Here is a 19,174-nt window from a genome sequence, read left to right on the forward strand (position 1 = left end):
CCTGGTTTCCCAGTGAGAGGGGGAGTGTGTGTGTGTGTACAGGTGAGCGGGAGGAGGCTCAGCTGGTCCTTGCAATACTGTCTGCTTGCACGCCTGAGTAAGGGAACGAGCAATGCTGGCTCCTCTGCTTTCACTTGCTTATCTGTGCAGTCTTTCTGTGGGCGGTGCAGCTTTTTCTGGGCGGTGCTGGGGCTTCCTGCTGCACCACCCAGAAGGAGGGAGCAGAGGCTGCTCTGGGCAGCCCCACAACCTCTACTCACTTGCTTACATCTTTCAGTGGTGCAGGAGATAGGATTGGGTGCAACAAGCCTAATCCTCGTTACTGCACTGCCCAGAGAGAGAGAGAACTGGCAAGTGAGCAGAGGTGGCTTCAGTTGCAAGGAGCTGCTGCCTTGCTTTGCTCACCTGTGTGTGCATGTTCTCATTCTCTGGGCAGTGTGGTGGCTAAGTAGTTTCTGGGGTGGCACAGTGGTCCCAGTTCTAACCGCAACACCTCCCACATTGGGAAAGGGGGAGTGCACAGGTGAACTAGTAGTGGCAGAGACTGCTTTTTGCCATAGCTGCCTTCTTCCATTGCTCACCTGCCCTACCCCTCTGGGCAGCACAGTTGTTCAAATTCAGTCTGAAGGGCCCCGTGAAGAAGGTGCTCACCTGCCCTCTCTGAATGGTGTGGCAGACTACCTGGTCACCCAGAAGGAGTGATCTAGGGTAGGTGGCTTCAAGGAACAGCCCTGCCTCAGTTTGCTTGCCTGCAGGCCCTCTAGGTCACACCGTACAGAGGATTGGGCCTGTTGGGTGGCAGGTAAACAGGTGAGAAATGAGCAGATGTGTCAAGAAGCTGCTTCCTTCCTCTAGGTTAGGAGTGGCAACCTTTTTTCAGTTGAGGGACACATCCTGTGGTGGGTGGGGCCAAAGCTACCCTGAACTTTTTCTCTCAGGATAATCTACACCCCACACTTTTTCTCTCTCAAGTGAGAAAGAGATTGAGTATGGGGGGGGGGGTGTTGATCTTAAGTCAAGATCATCAACACCCCACATTCTTTTTCTCACACACTATCCATCCATTCACACAGACCCCATCAATTCCACTCTCCCTTACTTCCTCCTTTCCCTCTCTGCCACTCTACTTTTGCACACACACACCTGCCTCATTGGGCACCTCTGGCTTGCAGTGGTCCAGCCACAGTCTCAAGAACAGAAGAGAGATTGGCAGGCAGGCATGAAGTCATAGGCCCAACCACAGACTGCAACAGCTAGAGTGTCTGCAAAGGATGTTATGTAGCTCTAGCCACCACTCTCTGTGGTGGGGCCTTTGAACTCATGTGTGCCTGCCTATATATAGTCCATATATTCAAGATCTTCAGTAATGGGGACTGAGAACAGCATCAGCTCCTAGGGAAGAAGTCGTTAGGTCATGTGGATGACCTAATGAAGTTGAGTTACATTTTTTCACACAAAGTGCTTAAAAGAATTATTTATTCCACTCTTCCAGTGCGTGCATATGTGTTGAATGGCAATTTAGCTCCAGCAGTGGCTGTGAAGGGAATATAGAAATAGAGAGCAGTAGCTTTCTGGATGATGAAAGTGTAGTCTTATGAATAGCTAGGTGATGAATAATTAAAATATGTGCACAAGTCATACTAGTGTTCATGTTCTTAGCCAAAAGAAAGTCATAGGCATATTAGCTCTCTGCGAACAGACAACTGAAGTACATTATAGCTCTGATGCCACTCCTCTCATAAGACATTGCAGTTTGGTATTTTGCTGCCACTTTATATGGTTGGCTGTTGCTTTCTAATTCAAAGCAAGGTATGGGTTCAGAAACAATCAAATTTAACTTATCCTGAACTCCCAGTTACCTTTCCCATCCCCAAACATGTTACATCAGAAGATGATGAGAGGACAGGCTACAACTGGTTAGTTTTCGTGCACCTGACAAACTTTCTAGCCCCTCCATTTAAGTTTCACTTAATATTTTAATAATACCAATTTATCTAAAGTTTCAATAACCTGTCCTGTATGTGTATGGTTCCAGGAATGTGCTACAAAATATTCAAAGCTAACTAAAAGATGCCTTCTAGTTTATTTCTAAATAAACAATTCATCATATGGTAAAAGTGTTCCTGGACTACATCATTTTCAAGTTGCAGCTGGAGAATTGCATGATTGAATTGTTTCCCCATCTAAACAAAGAACAAAAAATTCCCTGCGCATAGAAAACTAGGATGTCGGGGAGATGTTACACATGCTATTTTTCTCTGTGCTTGGAGAATTTTTCTCTGCTGGAACGTGATTGCCCAATTTCTTACCTGAATTATGAATTTATACAGTCCAAGGACAGTTTTACCACTCAATGTGAGCTGTTTGTCTCTCTAGAAAGTCTCTTGATTATGCCTGCTGCCATACCAAGTTCATGCTTGTCTTAACATCTTAAAAAGGGCAATATTCTAAGGTGTCTTTCCACTAATGCAAATTGTGCTAGCATAAGGGACCTGCAGCACAATGCCAATAGCGTTCACTTGCGCAATGGGCTTTCCAGGGAATCCCATAGCACAGGCTAACACTATTGGTGATGCGCTAGAGGTCTCAGGCTAGCGCAACCTAATTTGCGTTAGCGGAATGACACCATAGGATATTACCCTTGTCTTTAGTGAACTGCACATGCCAGTGGAAGCACATCAGTGATGACTACCAACTGCCATATATTTTAAGTTTCCTATCACAAGCTACAGTTTTATCGAGATGGCTCCCAAACTAATGGAAGCTTTTAACAGTATGAGGTCTAATCAGCTTTATTTAGACAAGTTCATGTAATTTTGTTGGACAGCTGGTAACTAAACCCTTTTGCTTTGGTTTGGAGAACTGTCCTAAGGTTACTAAAAAGATTTTGTGAATGTTTCAGAGTTGTGTAGGTGGTGCACCTTGTATATGGAACGATCTTGTCCCCTTGTTTTATTTATCGATTTATTTCCCATCATGAGGAACTCATGAAACAGGCCTTCTGTAAATTGGGAGGAATGATGGTCTAGCCTATAAAGCATAAAGCTGAGAGCAACTGCATGTTCTGTTTTTAGCCCCTTTGGAAACTTTCTTCATGTGACCTTTGGCAAATCTTTTAATATCTCACAGGCTGCAATCCTGTGCATGCTTACTTTGGAGTAATCCCTACTGTGAACCCATAGAATTAGAAGTTGTATAATTAGTATTCATGATGATATCTTTGACCTAGTCTCTTTTCCCCCCTAAAAAGCAACAGTACTGTTTGTTGCTTACAGACAGATGTTTCAAACTCTGCTCAGTAAGGCCACCAAACAGATGTTAGATGGTCCCTTCATTGAACAGGCCTGAATGAAACTAGTGATCTAGAGGTCAAAGGCTTCTGCATCCTGTTATCCTGTGATTTTTGTACTGAAAGCACTTCCATCCCTTTCCCCTCATTCAAAGCCTAATGTTTTACACACAGGCGCACACACCGTATTCAAAGTTGTGTCTTTCCACTGATAGTGCTTTAAAAAAAACACCTCTAACCATGACATAAACCACTTGTGCACCCTAAGTAAATCAGATTGTGTTAGGGAAAACCCCATTTTGTGTATTTGGATAATGTTGTTTTCTTTATATATGTATGAAAATATATTCTCCTATATGGGCTACTTCCATAGGGTGATTGAGCGAGAGGGGTTTTGAAAGGGTTTTTTTACTTGCAGAAAGGGCATTCAAGGTTGGAAGTGGGGTCCTTGTTTAAGACATGTTACATGCCCCCAAATTTTTTAGTATAATTCAGTGCCCATGTTAGCACAAAATGCTAAGCCAGAATTTCTGTAAACCTTTTTTCTCTCTTCTAGATAATTATCTATGGTGATTTGCCAAAAACTAAAGAGAATGTGGTATATATCTCAAATCATCAGACTACAGGTTTGTAAACATTTTTCTTACCTATAAGGGCTTTTTTTCAGGAAAAAAAAAATGTAAAAACATGATGTGTCAGTGCAGCTATTCAGACTGAACTACTCCAGATTTAAATATTTGTGTTTCATATTAAGATATTGAATATGTAAAATACACATTATGATTTTGATAAAGAGGAGCAAATTATATGCATGCAGTTCGGACTTGAAGTTTCTTCTTTGCAAAAGGAGCCCCATGTGCTTCCTGTCAGGCTGTCTCAGATTTGTAGGAGCTTTTGGAAGCAGCCTTTGAAGCAACACAAAGAGTTATGTCCACTGGTTGCTTTCCACTTGCTGAAAGCACTTCTGCTGCGATGTGGAACACCAGATTTTCTTCAGTTCCCCCCTACCCACCACATCCCCTGAAAAACTGCTCCTGAGGATTTGGTGTCCCTTTGCAACAGTATGAGATATGGCTCGGAGGGTTGCAAAAATTGGGTCCCCCAGGCTGCTCAAGCAAAAATGCAAAGCCATCACTGGATACAACCGAAAGATTTCCTGTTTGGAGCAGGCAGCATTGAGAAATCACACTGTATTTATAACAAGCCCTTGCCTGAACCAAAGGGACCTTTTTAGATTAGGACCTAAGTTTTATATTTAAGGGTGTCTTTATTAACAAGGCTTTCTTAGTTGTGACTCTGTTTACTCATTGTGAACCAACATCAAACATCCATTTTGGACTTTGTTCAAACTAGCTCAGTGATTTGCATTAATTGCTGAAACCCTGGATGGAAGTTTTAAAAAAAATCATGTTCTTCAATTCAGCTTATTAAGAGCACATTCCATAAAATGAAGATGTGTTTCTGGTTGATGGTATATTATATAAAAATATGTTGGCATCTTCAAGATATGGATCTATTCCTAAGCATAGTGCTCTTCAGATGTTTTGGACCTCAGTTCCCTTCAGTGCCCATCAGTCCCATTCAGCATGGCATTGTAGTTCAAACATCTGGAGGGCACAAGATTGGGGAAGGCCTATTCTTCACTGACAGTAGATTGAATGTTATTAAGCAGTGTTATGAAACAAGCCTTGTAACATTTGAAAACTAAGAAATAAATGGGGAATGGAAGGAAGTGAGGGAATGTGATTGTGGAAAGAGCTTCTCCTGCTCTTTGGAAATATGTGATTTCTCATGAGAGAAAATGGGTATTAAATATGCTAAGAATGGTTTTGGGAAGCATTTTAATGTTTGCTTAAGAACATAAATGTTTGTGTTTTGGCATTGCAGTTGACTGGGTTATAGCAGACATGCTGGCCATCAGGCAAAATGCGCTTGGACATGTTCGATATGTTTTGAAAGACGGGTTAAAATGGCTTCCTTTGTACGGGTGGTATTTTTCTCAGGTAAATCTTCACCCTATTCCCATGTAACATTAAATAACCACTTGCTGCTTATTTTTGATACACCTCAGTCATTGACATGTTTACTTAGGAGTAAATCCCATTGGTTTCAGTAAAATTCAGTGCCAAGTAAAGCATGCTCAGAATTGTGGCAATGTAATAATTCTGTCTTAGTAATGCATGTGGTTATTTGCATATTTAAAATAGAACAGATAGTGACATATAATTGTCTTTCTAGTAAGCTGATTTTATCTGCATACTAGGGTATAAAGCATGTCTCTGGCTCTCAGTCTGGTTTAACACTCTGCCTAATTGAAAATTAACTCACTGAACTTGGGATGAGGCATACTCAGTTAAAATAACATGTGCCTGTGTCCTATGCACCTAACAATGCAATCATTATGTTTACTCAGAAGTAAGTCACATTGTGTTCATATACCCAGGTAAGTGGGTATAGAATTGCAGCCTTGGGAATAAGGAGCGAGTCCCATTGAACTCATTGAGACTTACTTCTGAGAAAACATAATTAGGATTGCATTGTAAGTTAGCATCTGGTTAATTAAAACATACAACTAATGTGGCGTTTATCGCATTTAGTTCTGGGATTGTGCCAATGCAAGTAAAATGACCTATATTCATGGGGTTATCTCCCTGCTGTAGCATGGGTGCATAATCGGTTAGCAAAATTGGTTTGTCTCCCGGAAGAACAACAAGCAAAAATAGTTCAAAACATGGCTGCATATATTAAAAGTGAAAGGATTGTGCTTCCCAAGGATTGTGCTTCCCATGTCTTTGTCACAGTGAAAATATAGATTAAAAAAAGTCCTCATCATATATGAATGATTGCTTAGATATATTCTTATATTCTCTTTCTCTTTTTTGCTGCTCTAGTTGAGCTTCATGTGGATTTCATCCCAGTAGGCTATCAGGGTGATCTAGTGAGCTGTGCTCCATTAGACACAATAGTTGAAATTCAGAAGATCTTTGGGATACAAGGGGTAGTGTTTCTCATTAGGTGAGTGTGGTTCCATGTCTAAACTGGTGCCATATATTATAAACAGTGAGAGGAGGAAAAGCTACATTGAAAAGTTTTCATTTCTGTGCATATAGCCACGTAATACACACCTTATGGCCTGTATGTCACAAAATGTTGGTTCACAGGCAGCAAAAACACAGCCAGCAGGCTCCATAGTGCATGTCACCAATTTATGAACATCATCTATGTAATCATTTAAACAGATGAATCCCTTTTTTATTTGGAGTGATCCTTGATGTTTTGTGTTGCCAGTCAGGAAGGAAAAATGGATGCATATTGGTGTAAAATGGCTGTATTTGCATCCATTGGTTATAAAATGACTGAATTTGCATCTGTTAGTTTTGTGTAGGTTTCCTCTTATATTTGTTAAACAGGTGATGGCTGATCTTTCATAAGTTCACCATAACTGTTATCCTAAGGATCAGTTCAAATGTTACAGCCTATTTGTGGAGGCCACTCAAAAATGCTTATGTGGCTATTCTCCATGTGGGGCCAGGTTTCTGGCAGATCCTCATAATGGGACTGCCCACCTAATCAGTCTGATCCATCTGTAAGCAACTTTCACACATTACAGTTCCCACATGGCAGCATATTTTGGTTGCTTCCACTTGAGGTCCATAACATGTGAATCAGACCTCAGGGCTAGTGCGTACAAAACAGTAGCCACATGGAGGGTGTGTTGTCATGGCAGCTGCCTCTTCAATGAAAGCTGTTCTTATGGAGTGTGTTGTGTGGATTGATGATAGTCTCCACATGATTCCAAGTCTAAAAAAATAGGGGTGGCTATTTTTCTCCATGGCATTATGAAGAAAGTTGGCCAGTCTGTATGGCAAGCCATTCACCTGCAGCAACTTGACAAGTGTAGGCAACTATCATATTGTTGCTGTTTGGTGTGCACCAGCTACTCGTCATTACAATATTTTACCTAGGAGGGAGAATGTGTGAATGTCCCTTAATTCTTTTTTTTATGAGCTGGGAAACAATGTGATATGAACTGCAGTGATTTTCTTGTTAACATACAGACCAAGCATTGTGGTGAGCTAGTGAAGTTACAGTCAGGGCCAGAAATATTGGAGCAAGGATCACTGTTTTGGCAGTTGGCCTCTGTACACCACCACATTGAAGTGGAAAGGAAACGCACCCAGATGGGAGCAAAGTCAGGACTTTCAGCTGTAATTCAAGGGGTTTGACAAAAGTGGGGCACTAACCATTCAGGAAGGACAGCCAGTGGCATACACACACCCCCCATCGTTGGTGGTTCATAAGTAATGGAACGAATGGCTGACAAGCAGCTGCATGGCCAGGTGTGGCCTGTTTCCTGGGCACCCCATGACCAATCAAGCAGATAAAAGGCCTGGAGGTGGTTCTGAGTGTTACTTGTGCATTTGATAGCTGTTCACTGGAAGTCCCAACATGAGGTCCAAAGAGGTGTCCATGCGAGTGAAGGAGGCCATCATTAGGCTGAGGAAACAACATAAACCCATCAGAGAGATAGCAAAAACAGTGGGAGTGGCCAATACAACAGTTTGGAACATCCTGAAAAAGAAGGCATTAACTGGCAAGCTCAGCAACAGCAAAAGGCCTGGAAGACCACGGAAGACAACTAAAGTGGATGACTGCAGAATTCTGCTCATGGTGAAGAGGAACCCTTTCACAACATCTAGCCAGGTCAAGAATGCTCTTGAGGAGGTAGGCATGTCACTGTCAACATCTACAGTCAAGAGACAGCTTTATGAATGTAAATACAGAGGCCTCCCAACAAGGTGCAAACCTCTCAAGAACAGAAAGACCAGATTAGCGTTTGCCAGCAAACACCTGAGAAAGCCTGCCCATTTCTGGGATAAGATGCTTTGGATTGATGAAACCAAGATTAACTTGTACCAGAATGATGGGAAGAGAAAAGTATGGAGAAGGAAAGGAACAGCTCATGATCCAAAGCATACTACATCATCTGTCAAACATGGTGGAGGCATGTTATGGCATGGCCATGTATGGCTGCCAATGGAACCGGGTCGCTGGTGTTTATTGATGACCTGACTGCTGATAAAAGCAGCAGGATGAATTCTGAAGCGTATAGGGCTGTACTTTCTGCTCAGATTCAGCCGAATGCTGCCAAACTGATAGGACGTCACTTCATATTGCAGTTGGATAATGACCCAAAACATACAGCAAAAGCTACCCAAGAGCTTCTCAAGGCAAAGAAGTGGGATGTTCTTCAATGGCCAAGTCAGTCACCTGATCTCCACCCAATAGAGCATGCTTTTCACTTACTGAAGACCAGACTGAAGGCAGAAAGACCCACAAACAAGCAGCAGCTGAAGGCAGCTGCAGTAAAGGCCTGGCAAAGCATCTCGAGGTAGGGAACTCAGCATGTGGTCATGTCCATGGGTTCCAGACTTCAGGCAGTCATTGACTGCAAAGGATTTTCATCCCTGTATTAAAGGCGATCCCTACGTTTGAAATGATGTTGGTTTGTTCCATTACTTCTGAGCCACCAATGAAGGGTGTATGTATTTGCCACTGGCTGTCCTTCCTGAATGGGTAGTGCCCCACTTTTGCCAAACCCCTTGAATTACAGCTGAAACTCCTGACTTTGCTCCCATCTGGGTGTGTTTCCTTTCAACTTCAATGTGGTGGTGTACAGAGGCCAATTGCCAAAACAGTTATCCTTGTTCCAATATTTCTGGCCCTGACTGTATTTTCCCTGGAGAGAAGGTCAGGGAGGAGAACATTGTTTAGATTTTCCCACTTCTCAGTACAAGTGTTGCACTTCCTCTTTTTTTATTCGGTTCCGAGTGGCTTACACAAAAATTAAAATGGAATACAGTAAGAAAACAAAAATGGAATATTAAAAAAAAAAAGTCGATGACCACATCAAAACAGCTATGGCTCTCTGGCAGTGATTCTAAGAACAGCTTGTAGTTATGCATGTGTTATGCTTGGATGTGTCTGGCCAGTGACTTGGGGCAGCACTGACCTCCTCACCTGTTCAGCCAGCTGAGTTTTGCATGAGAGCTCATTCTGGAAGGGATGGAAACAAATTAAGAACATAGGAAGGGCCCAGCTGGATCAGACCAAAGGCCTGTCTAGTCTAGCATCCTTTTTCCCCCATATTGGGTATATTGCTGGTCCTCCTCTATTGCTGGTCCTCTCATCAGTTGCTTAGGATGAGCTGATACCCCATGTCTGGAGGAAGAGGAACAGACTCCCAGCAACCCTCTGTCTGATAGGTGACTGTGTCTGAACTTTGGCCAGTAGAGGTAAGGGGGACAGACTCACCTCTGCAGCCACCATAAGCAGTTATATTGACTCTCATTTGGGGCTATTTTTTTTTTTTTTTGCTCCTGTTATGTGTCCAAAGTCATTTGTCTGGGTTTTTCCTGGAGTTAGCTTCTTGAATATTAGTCTGTTGAACAGTCATATCATCATTTCCCATGGGGATGATGATATGATTCAAAGCTGGTTTTTCTTTAGAACATGGTATGCAAGCATGAAAAACATTTGGATGCTTTTCATGCTGTTTAAAGAGCAACAAATAGGAGAATGCAGTGGCTGCATTAATAATTCAGTGCCACAAATAGCAATCTCCAAATGATGGCATTTGTAGGTTTTTAAGAAAAACTTAAAACTTCTCATTATTGAGAAGGATATACAGAGTCTATGGTGCCAGTTGACCGGTATTTTTTTATTCTCCCGGTCACGCCAAATCCTGTAAAAACATAAAACACTTCCTCCTCTTCCTGTTGATGCTTTGTTAGTGATGTCACTCACACTCGGCTAAACTTTCCAGTGACAATTAATTACAGAATTGTGATGGAATGCATATTTCCTACCTCAGATAAACATCCTGTTGTGGAACATATATGTTTTGAATATGCAGAAAACAGAACACAAGTTCAAGGAAAACATGCTGGGGGGAGAGGGTGGGTGTTGGTCTACAGAACAGGTCCTTAAATCATTGGTGAAGGATCATGAAAGAGCTAAAAAAAAAATGATTACAGACTCCTGGAAATGCATTCTGACACACAATTTAACGTTGCTTCCCAAGAAAGTCCTGCCTATGCAGCACATTGGATGAAGTGACAATGTGTATGAATAAGAAATAATAATAGCTTAAAATGTGTTAGAAAATAATGTTGTATCTGCCTGACTGTTTGGAAAACTGATGCCTCAGTTGTAAAAAAAAATTACTTGGAAACTAGTCCTGTTGATTTCAATGGAATTTACTTGTAAGCAACTGCATGTAGGAGTACAATGAAAGTATATAGTAGCTTTGTCTGTGGAAATGGCCTTAACACAAGCAGAAAGATCAGAACAACAGTTTTCAGCTGGTATCTTGTCATCCCTGAAACACACTTTCTGCTGCTCTTAATTATTCCATGTTGATCTTCTACCTGTTATTACACCTTGGATTAACTTGTAGTTTGTCAGACTCATTTATAATAAGCTATCTATACTAAAAGTACAATATTCTATGGATGCCACAAGTGTGCCAATTGCAAAACAACGACAAGATGGTTCAGCATGCAATGCTTGCTCAAAAAAAGAAGCAATCAAGAGCTGCTGAATACTTTATATTATCCAAGGCAGATATTAGGGGACAGTCCGGCAGGGGGTGGGGGAAGACTAGCTTGTCATAAACTCATTAAAGATTAGCAGCCTGTTTAAATCAACTAATGTACTGCAGAACTACAGTGAAGATTTTTTTGTTAGGATTCTGAAAGAAGTGGTTAGTTTTTCTTGTAAATTGAGGTAGCCTATATTAGAATAAACAAACTCTTAGAAGAGAATGTTATCTCTAAGTTTTGTATCCAGTTTTGGAATATAGAATACAACTGGGGCCCTGCAACAAAATGGTCGTAGCATCGAGTGGTTCTGTTCAGGGTTTCAGCCACTCTGTTTTACACACACACACTCACACTCTCTCTCTGTCACACACACAGATGCACACACAGTCAGCATGCTGTGCCCACTGAGTCTGCTCAGTCCTCATTGGCCTCTCAATTGGGGTATTTTCCTTTCATTTTGAGTAGTATTTGGGGATGGTGCCCAATCCCAGCTGATCACTCAGTTGATTTCTGTCCGTATTTCTCAGTTCAGGTACATCACTGAGGACAATTAAAAATAACTTCTCAGCGTGTACCAGGAAGTGAACCTGCATGGCTTTAAAAGGGGATTAAACAAGTTAATGGAGGACCAAGCTATCAATGGCTACTAGTTGTGATAGCTCTATATTAACTACAGTATCAGAGGCAACATGCGTCTGTATGCCAGTTGCTAGGGAACATGAGTGGAAGGGTGCTGTTGGGCTCATGTCCTACTTGTGAGCTTCCTATAGACACCAGGTCACTGGGAGCAGAATGCTGGACTAGATAGCTAGTTTGTTTGACCCAGAGGAGCTCTCCTTATGTTCTTAATACTTTTAACACATCTATGTGTATCCACACCACTGTATGGGCTGTTTGAGGGAGGTGTCCCCTATTAAGGTTTTCTCAGTTTTTTTAAACTCCTGCAAACCTCAGGGGTTACCCTGAATCTGCTGATACCTCCCTCTTTTGTATGGGTGTTGTGATTTTGGCTACATTCGCGCAAGCAGGAAGACTTGTACCAGAAATGGAAGGATGATTCCCAGTTGCAGTAACACTCTAGAAACAAATCACCTTTAAAAATAGTCAGATTATATCTGAACAGAAAATCCAGCATTAGGAGCCATATAGCCTGATCCTAAGCATTTTTACCTCTGAGTATAGTGAGAAGTAATTAAATAATAATTAGTAATTAATAATAAATTAATTAATAATTAAATAATAAATAATAAGATCCCTAAATAAAAGGAAACTCTAGATAGCATTGCTTATGGATAAGAACTGGACTGATGCAACTCTCAACCATAGGAAAAGGTGGAAGAAATTTGGACGTGAGAGGGGAGGAGCTGTGGGAAGAGAGAATACAATACCACATGTTCTCTTAGCCAGGTGCTACACTTTAACGGATTGAGAATATTATGTGTTCATGGAGCCATAAGAGTGTGAGCTGGGAAGTCTGCATTTCAGATTTCACCTGACTAATGAAGTCAGTAGCTTTAAGTAGTTACTTTCCCTTCTCCTCAGCTTACAAGCTGCAAAATGTGGAGCACTTTGGACATAGTCTCTCTATAAATTCTAAGTATTAAAATAATTATTCAGATATGGTGAGTGGCCCAGTTTGCCCCATAGGTTGAAGCACACTATGCTTTGTGGTGAGGCACAGCCTACCTACCCGTTGCATTGACTTGGATCTGCTGTTTCTTGATCCTGCTTCTTGGACTCATCATTCCACTTCCACCCTTTGAATACCTGTAGACCACTTTCCCCTGCCCTTAAAACAAACGTTCATTGTTTTATGTTGCCAGTCATTGTTTTCATGACTGACATTTATTTTTTGGTGAAATTTAAAATTCTGTCAGTGGAAGAATATATTACTATTTCCATCTCCTAGATTTGCCAAATAAAGTAGAAGCCACAAATCTTTACATTGGAATAAAGTCCACTATAATAAAAACAATCTTGTTTTAATTTTTGTCATATTGATAGTTGAAACAATCCACATTTTCAGCAGGTAGGGGTTACAGAAGCCAGCTATAATAGAAATAATTTACAGCCTTGCTTTTGGGGGATGTTTAAAATGCCTGGTTTTCCATTCATTGTAGAGTTCTATGGGATCCACAGGAGGAGGCTTTGTCTATGCTTGATGTTACATTAGAACAAGGTTACTAATAGAAAGCTACTTGATATATAAGCTGTACTGATATATTTGGCCCTTTAGCAACAAAGTGAGAGAGGATGACAGGGTGAATATATGGAGAAGGCTATGTATTTCTTTTTAAGCAGGGGAATAAGAAGCCATGCCCTTTCATGCTGTACTCCATATGACAAAAGCATTTTTGTTAACTTGGTTCATTAGAGAAATATTGTATCAGCTGTTATGCAAGGGTGTTCATGAACTAATTAGAATTGCAGGTTTTTTAATGAAAGCATCTGGTATTAATGTAAATTATTTCAGTGTAAAATCACTGACTTTTTCTCCTTTTGGTTTTGTTTTGTTCCTGGGGAAGCCATTCAAGAGCTAGCTAATGAAGCTGCAGTTGTTGTAACATTTTTTCAAAAACGTTAGTGCTCAAATCATTGTTATAATATGATTTTTAAAAAAGCTTTCTAGCCGATATCCTCTTCAGTATTGTGTTACCTCATTGTACTTCTAAGTCCATAAATGTAGTGTGTTCGGAGGTAGTTGGTTCAATTTTAACGTCCTTTTGAAATATACTGTATACCTATTCATAAGTGGCTTCGTTATTTGCTTTGTATTTCAAAGAGAAATTCCTATATTTACACGTTTTTCCTTGAATGTTTGACTAGTCCCCAGCTGCCTTTGGATTGAAGAACATTTAAACTTTTAGGTTAAACTTTTGCAACATAGGTGTAGTTTTGTGAATAGAAAAGAGCCATGCAACATTAATCTATGCAACCCCTCACCCAATGCAGAATTATGTGCTAACATTTAGACAAAGCCCAGCTTAGGAACACATGATGTTTTACACCAGGTCAAACAATTTTGTCCATCTAGTCCAGTATTATCTAATTTATCTGGCAGTAGCTCTCCAGGGTCTCAGACAAAGGCCTTTTCTATCACCTGCTACATGATCTTTTAAGTGGAGCTTTCAGGGATTGAATCTGGGATTTCTGCTTGCAAAACATATGTTCTTCTACTGAGCTGTGGTCCCTCCCCCATCACCAGTGCAAACATTTTTTCTTACCCTTCCAAAAACTGAACACAGCCTCCCTGTGTTCCCTGTCAGTGTCAGACTCCTCTTTCTCTGGTTTCTCCTTCCTGGCTGCTTTACTTTCTCTCTCTTGTGCTTTTTCTGCACTTCAAATGAGACTGGGTAGCAGTGAGTAGTTCTCAGTCCTTAATACTGCAGCTTTACGTCACCATTTCAGTTTAAGCTATAATAGAGCTCTTGATTCATATTGAAGCAAGTGTGAAAGAGTATACATTTTAAGAATTACTTACTAGGTTGGAGTTCTTTGCAGTATATCTTATTTTTCTTTTTAAAACTCTTGGATATTTCTAATGCCTTTGTTCTAGAATACTGAAATACAGTATACAATGTTTCATGAATCATTAAGTGTCATAAATATATTTGTTTTCTTTATGTGCTAGCATGGAGGAGTCTACGTGAAACGAAGTGCCAAATTTAATGAAAAGAAAATGAGGAACAAGTTACAAGCCCACATTAAAGCTGAGACTCCAGTAAGATTATATATTTCCTGTGTATGTGTGTATATGTGCATGTTAGCTACCCCCAAAATGAGAGAAACTAGTATGAAGATGATAAAGGTGTTGGAACCAATGTGATGGCCACATGGTTCACCTTTCCACATTCTTTATGCTAAACAGATTGACTGGAATGGGGTGCTTGGCTTACACTTTTCCTTTTCCAGTAGTTAGGCCAATAAATATTACACTCTTACAGAAAAGTCTTGTTAACAGCATGCAAACACTCTGTTTCTACATGAAAATGAACTCACGTTTTTTGAAAAGTAAATGTTTATATTGCTCAGCTTCTTATAGGCTAAAAGCAGGAGTTTCTCAGATGTCTTGTTATATGGTCTATGCCAGAGGTAGGCAACTTGGTGCCCTTCAGATGTTTGGGACTATAACTCTCAGCGGCTTCAGCACGCAACAACTGAGTGTATTGTTTGCATTATATCAAAATACCATTCTCTTTATTGTAATAACTCCATATTATCAGATTTTTTAAAAATACATTTAAACATATTAATAGATCTCTTTGACAAGTGCTAATCAATGAAATATCTGGATTGTAAGCATCACAATCAACCATTACTTTGATCTTGGCTAGATTCAACTTCAGCATACTTGCAATCCTGTTTACCAACTGTTAGAGTTTGATGCTGGTTTGTACTATAAGCTTAAACCATTGTTGGCTGGTTCAGCTGTAACAGCAAACTATAGTTTGATGCAAATCCAGAAATAATTAAGTGGGTTATGTGCAGGTCTGTAAATGGAGAGAAAATTTGTGCATCTGCAGCAACTGCTCTGTTACGCAAATTTTGCCTCCATTTACTTCCCAGCCATTAAATTGCATATATTTTCATTCCATTTACTTCCTAGTCCCCCCAAATGTGGAAATATTCCTGTTTTTTTAAAAAAACAAAAAACTAACACTTGGAGGGTGGCAGAATGGGACAGAGCAAATGATACGGCAGCACTGGCAGTACTTACTCCCGCCCTCCCCTGCTTGGGGCCCCATTCAGTCCATCCCATGCAGCCGCCTTCTCAGGGTTTTTTTTTACCATGGTAACCACAGCAGTAAGTGCCCCAAAAAGGAGCCGTGAAAAGGGGGGAGTTAATATTTCCCCTTTCTGGAGCAGCTAGAGAGTTGAGGAAGTGTTGAAAAGGTGGGGGATATTGGAGAAGTGTCAATCCAACACTTAAAATCCAGAGGATAACATCTCCAAGGGGGAGATACTGTCTCCACCCACCCTTTTGGTGCACTTACTCGTTTGGCTGTTCTCCCCCATTTTTGGTGCTTCTGAATTGCACTACCTGGTCTCTCCTTTCCCTTAGTTTTACTTCTCCCTTGGTCCTTCATAACTGTATGCAAATTAGCCAATATGTGTAGTCTTGCCTTGTAACATACAGTTTTCTTGTATGTTTGCTGCTGCCCTTGACAGTGGAAACAGACAAAGAAATTGACCAGGCAAGACTTCGCTATCAGACAGCTGTAAGTGCACACTTGCAAAAGATACAGGTACAACAAAAAATAATAATAAAAAATTGCAACCGTAATTGCATATTTTTGAGGCACTGAAAAATAAAAAGCAAACAAAAAGGAGTAGCGATTGGAGCAAGGATGGGGAGACAAGACTTTTTTTGCCAGAAAGTCCCCTGGGTTATGTATCGGAGCCGGCTGGAGGACTGAGGGGGAAGGAGGGGGAAGAACAAACCATGGCAAGCCCATTTGTCTCTTGGGCATACCATTGGTGTTCCGCAAACAGCCAACCCATTTTGGCTTATTGGCAGGGTGGCTTGGCATGATGTGTGGACCCCCCCCCCCCATGTCATGAACGTTTTCATCTTTCAGGCACAAGGTCTCTGAGGTTCTCAAACAGCTGTGAGGTGGTTCCAAAACGACATTCTCCTGGGCGCAGTTATTGTGGTCTAACTTTAACATGCTAGCTTGTGGATTTTGCATATAAAGAGTAAACAAACCAGGGTTCAGGCAGGCACTCCTATCATGAAATGATTTCCCAGGTTAAAAAGTTGAACCAGCTGGTTACCCATGAACAGAGTTCATGGAGAAAAATCAAATCTAACAAAAGGTTTGACTTAATTAACTGCTTTTATTGAAACCTTCAAAGTGTTACATCTTTTATCTTTAAAACTTTCTTAAATACAGTGTCCTTGGTGTAAACTCCAGAGTAGCCACTGTAACATCCTTGTTGTGGTCCATTAACAACTTGAATCTTGAGATTTGCCAATGAGCACAGATGACTCATGGCAGTGTAGATCCCTTCATGATTTGTTTACAGGCCGTATGTTACTGGCATATCATTGTACTTTGGCCTGCACCTCTGTTTATAAAGGTGTAAGAAGACTTTTTTCTGTTCATATTTCATTTTGCTCCAGTTTGCAATTAATAATGTTTAATTTTACTTGACATTTTTTGATATTAAAAATAAAACTTTATAGTACATTGTTATAGAAGATAGCCTAATTCTTAAAAAAAAAAAAAAAAAAGCTGTATGGACATAAATAAACTCCCAACTTTGAATTATAGTGAAAACCATAATTATTCATGGAATCTGCTTGTCGAGGGCTTTCCAGTGAAGTGTTTCATGGGAATGATCAACAGGAAGGCAGTCAAAAAGGGATGACCAACTAATTCCCGACTTTGAAATATATATTTAAAGATATTAGAACCAATATTGGCATTTTAATGTATTCCATATTGGTTCAGGCCAAATAAAGACAGAGTATATTTTGATCTTTATTTCAAAATAGGGACTTCATTCTACTTGGTTAAAATCTTAAACAGTCCTCACTATATGATAGCCTTCTATTAGCAAGAAATCAATTTAAGCCTTATTATATGTTGGAATTTTAGTAAATTTATATGTTGAAATTTTAGTAAATTTATATGTTGAAATTTTAGTAAATTTATATGTTGAAATTTTAGTAAATTTAATATTTAATATTGGTCTGATTAGTAAGAACATAAGGAGAGCCATGCTGGATCAGACCAAAGGCCTACCTAGTCTAACATTCTCTTCGCACAGTGTCTAGCCAGATGCCCATGGGATGCCCACAAGCAGGACATGAATGCAACAGCACCCTCCTGCAAGTGTTCCCCCAGCAACTGCTTCTGACACTGTAGGTAATACATACCCATCATCACTAGTAGCTATCGATAGCCTTATCCTCCATGAATTTGTCTAATTGCCTTTTAAAGCCTTCCAAATTGGTAGCCATAAGTACATCTTGTGGTGGCAAATCCCATAGTTTAACTATGCCCTTTGTGACGAAGTACTTCCTTTTATCTGCCCTGAATCTCCTCTATCATTCAGCCTCACGGGATGATCCCAGGTTGTAGTATTATTATGAGAGAAGAAGTAAAGCTCCCTCCATACTATGCATAGTTTTATGCATCTCTATCATGTCTCCTCTTACTCACCCTTTTTCTAAGTTAAACGGCCCCAAATGTTGTAACCATTGTCATAGGGGAGTTGCTTCAACCAACCTGGTGGCATTCTGTGCAATTAAAGGTTACATTAGCATTTCATTAAGGTAATTAAGTGTCCATTGTGGGGAGGGTAGTGGGTTTACTAGGAAGAACAATAGTAAAGAGGCATTAAAACCCTACACTTTTGTGTGTGTTGCTCTTTGTTTCTAGTTTTGAGGTATGCTTATTGTCCAAATAATCCACCTCTTATGAGAAGGTGGTGGTTAATGAGCTGAATATTGCTTTATTGAAGCAACTTCCACTGAGCTCTGTACTCTTTCACAAATAACCTTTGAGAGAGAACTGATACAGGCCCAAAGTAATCTCATGTGTTACTCAGGCTGAGCTGGGAGAAAAATGAGGTTATTGATTGCAGTAACTTCATACATGTACTGTGGAGGCTCAATCTCACAGTGTATTATTTGGAGCGTTATCACTCAGCGCTCATCTAGCAATGCTAAATTGCATCACTTTTTTGCACTTCAGGGCCAGGAAGAACTCACTTCATGGCCTGATTTTTACAAACTCTCCCATCCCCTTTCACATGAGACACATGCATGCAACAGCACATTCTGTTTCCCTGCAAATACCTACACCTGCTTTTACACCAAACACAGCATTGCAAGGTTTGTTAGATTAATGTGTTCCATTTGAGAAGACAACTCATATTTCTTTGCTTTTTCTGATGTACTTTTGTGAAGCTACAATCTGGTGCACATTTACCTGGGAGAAAGTTCCACTGAACTCAGTGGGACTTACTTCTGAGTAGATATGTATAGGATCACACTATAAGTTGCAATACATTTAGGTGAAATTGTCTAGGAATCTGGACAGGATGTAAAAAGAGGGTATTTGTTCACTAAACTATGTTGGCTCTACTTTCTCCCACCTTAACTGTTTAATTTGTTCTTGAACAGAAATTTTGTTGTTATTTAGCTGCTTCTGCTGCTTTCTTTCCTCAGTTGCTTTTTGTTGGGGAGCAGAGGGACTTCAGATTCCTTGCATATCAACATTGCTTACATTAAATGAGGAGTACAGTAACTTAATATATTTACAAACATCTT

At 40.3% G+C, this 19,174-nt stretch overlaps 2 protein-coding genes across 2 annotated transcripts in view; one reads left to right on the forward strand and one right to left on the reverse strand.

The window, feature by feature from the left end:
• ANGPT2 (angiopoietin 2) overlaps positions 1 to 141 on the reverse strand; it is a 139,824-nt gene extending 139,683 nt beyond the window's left edge. The window contains exon 1 of the mRNA XM_084826788.1: positions 2 to 141. The gene's annotated coding sequence lies outside the window, so the exon portion shown is untranslated. The remainder of the gene's footprint in view (position 1) is intronic.
• Positions 1 to 19,174, forward strand: part of AGPAT5 (1-acylglycerol-3-phosphate O-acyltransferase 5) — a 40,056-nt gene that overhangs the window by 506 nt on the left and 20,376 nt on the right. The window contains exons 2-4 of the mRNA XM_084826802.1: positions 3,846 to 3,915; positions 5,177 to 5,292; positions 14,525 to 14,614. Of these exons, the coding sequence (XP_084682928.1) occupies positions 3,846 to 3,915; positions 5,177 to 5,292; positions 14,525 to 14,614 (276 nt within the window). The remainder of the gene's footprint in view (positions 1 to 3,845; positions 3,916 to 5,176; positions 5,293 to 14,524; positions 14,615 to 19,174) is intronic.

This window comes from Heloderma suspectum, chromosome 1 (genome assembly GCF_057233095.1).
Source record: "Heloderma suspectum isolate Gila_16-S chromosome 1, 16-S_ref, whole genome shotgun sequence".
NCBI classification, from domain to species: domain Eukaryota; kingdom Metazoa; phylum Chordata; class Lepidosauria; order Squamata; family Helodermatidae; genus Heloderma; species Heloderma suspectum.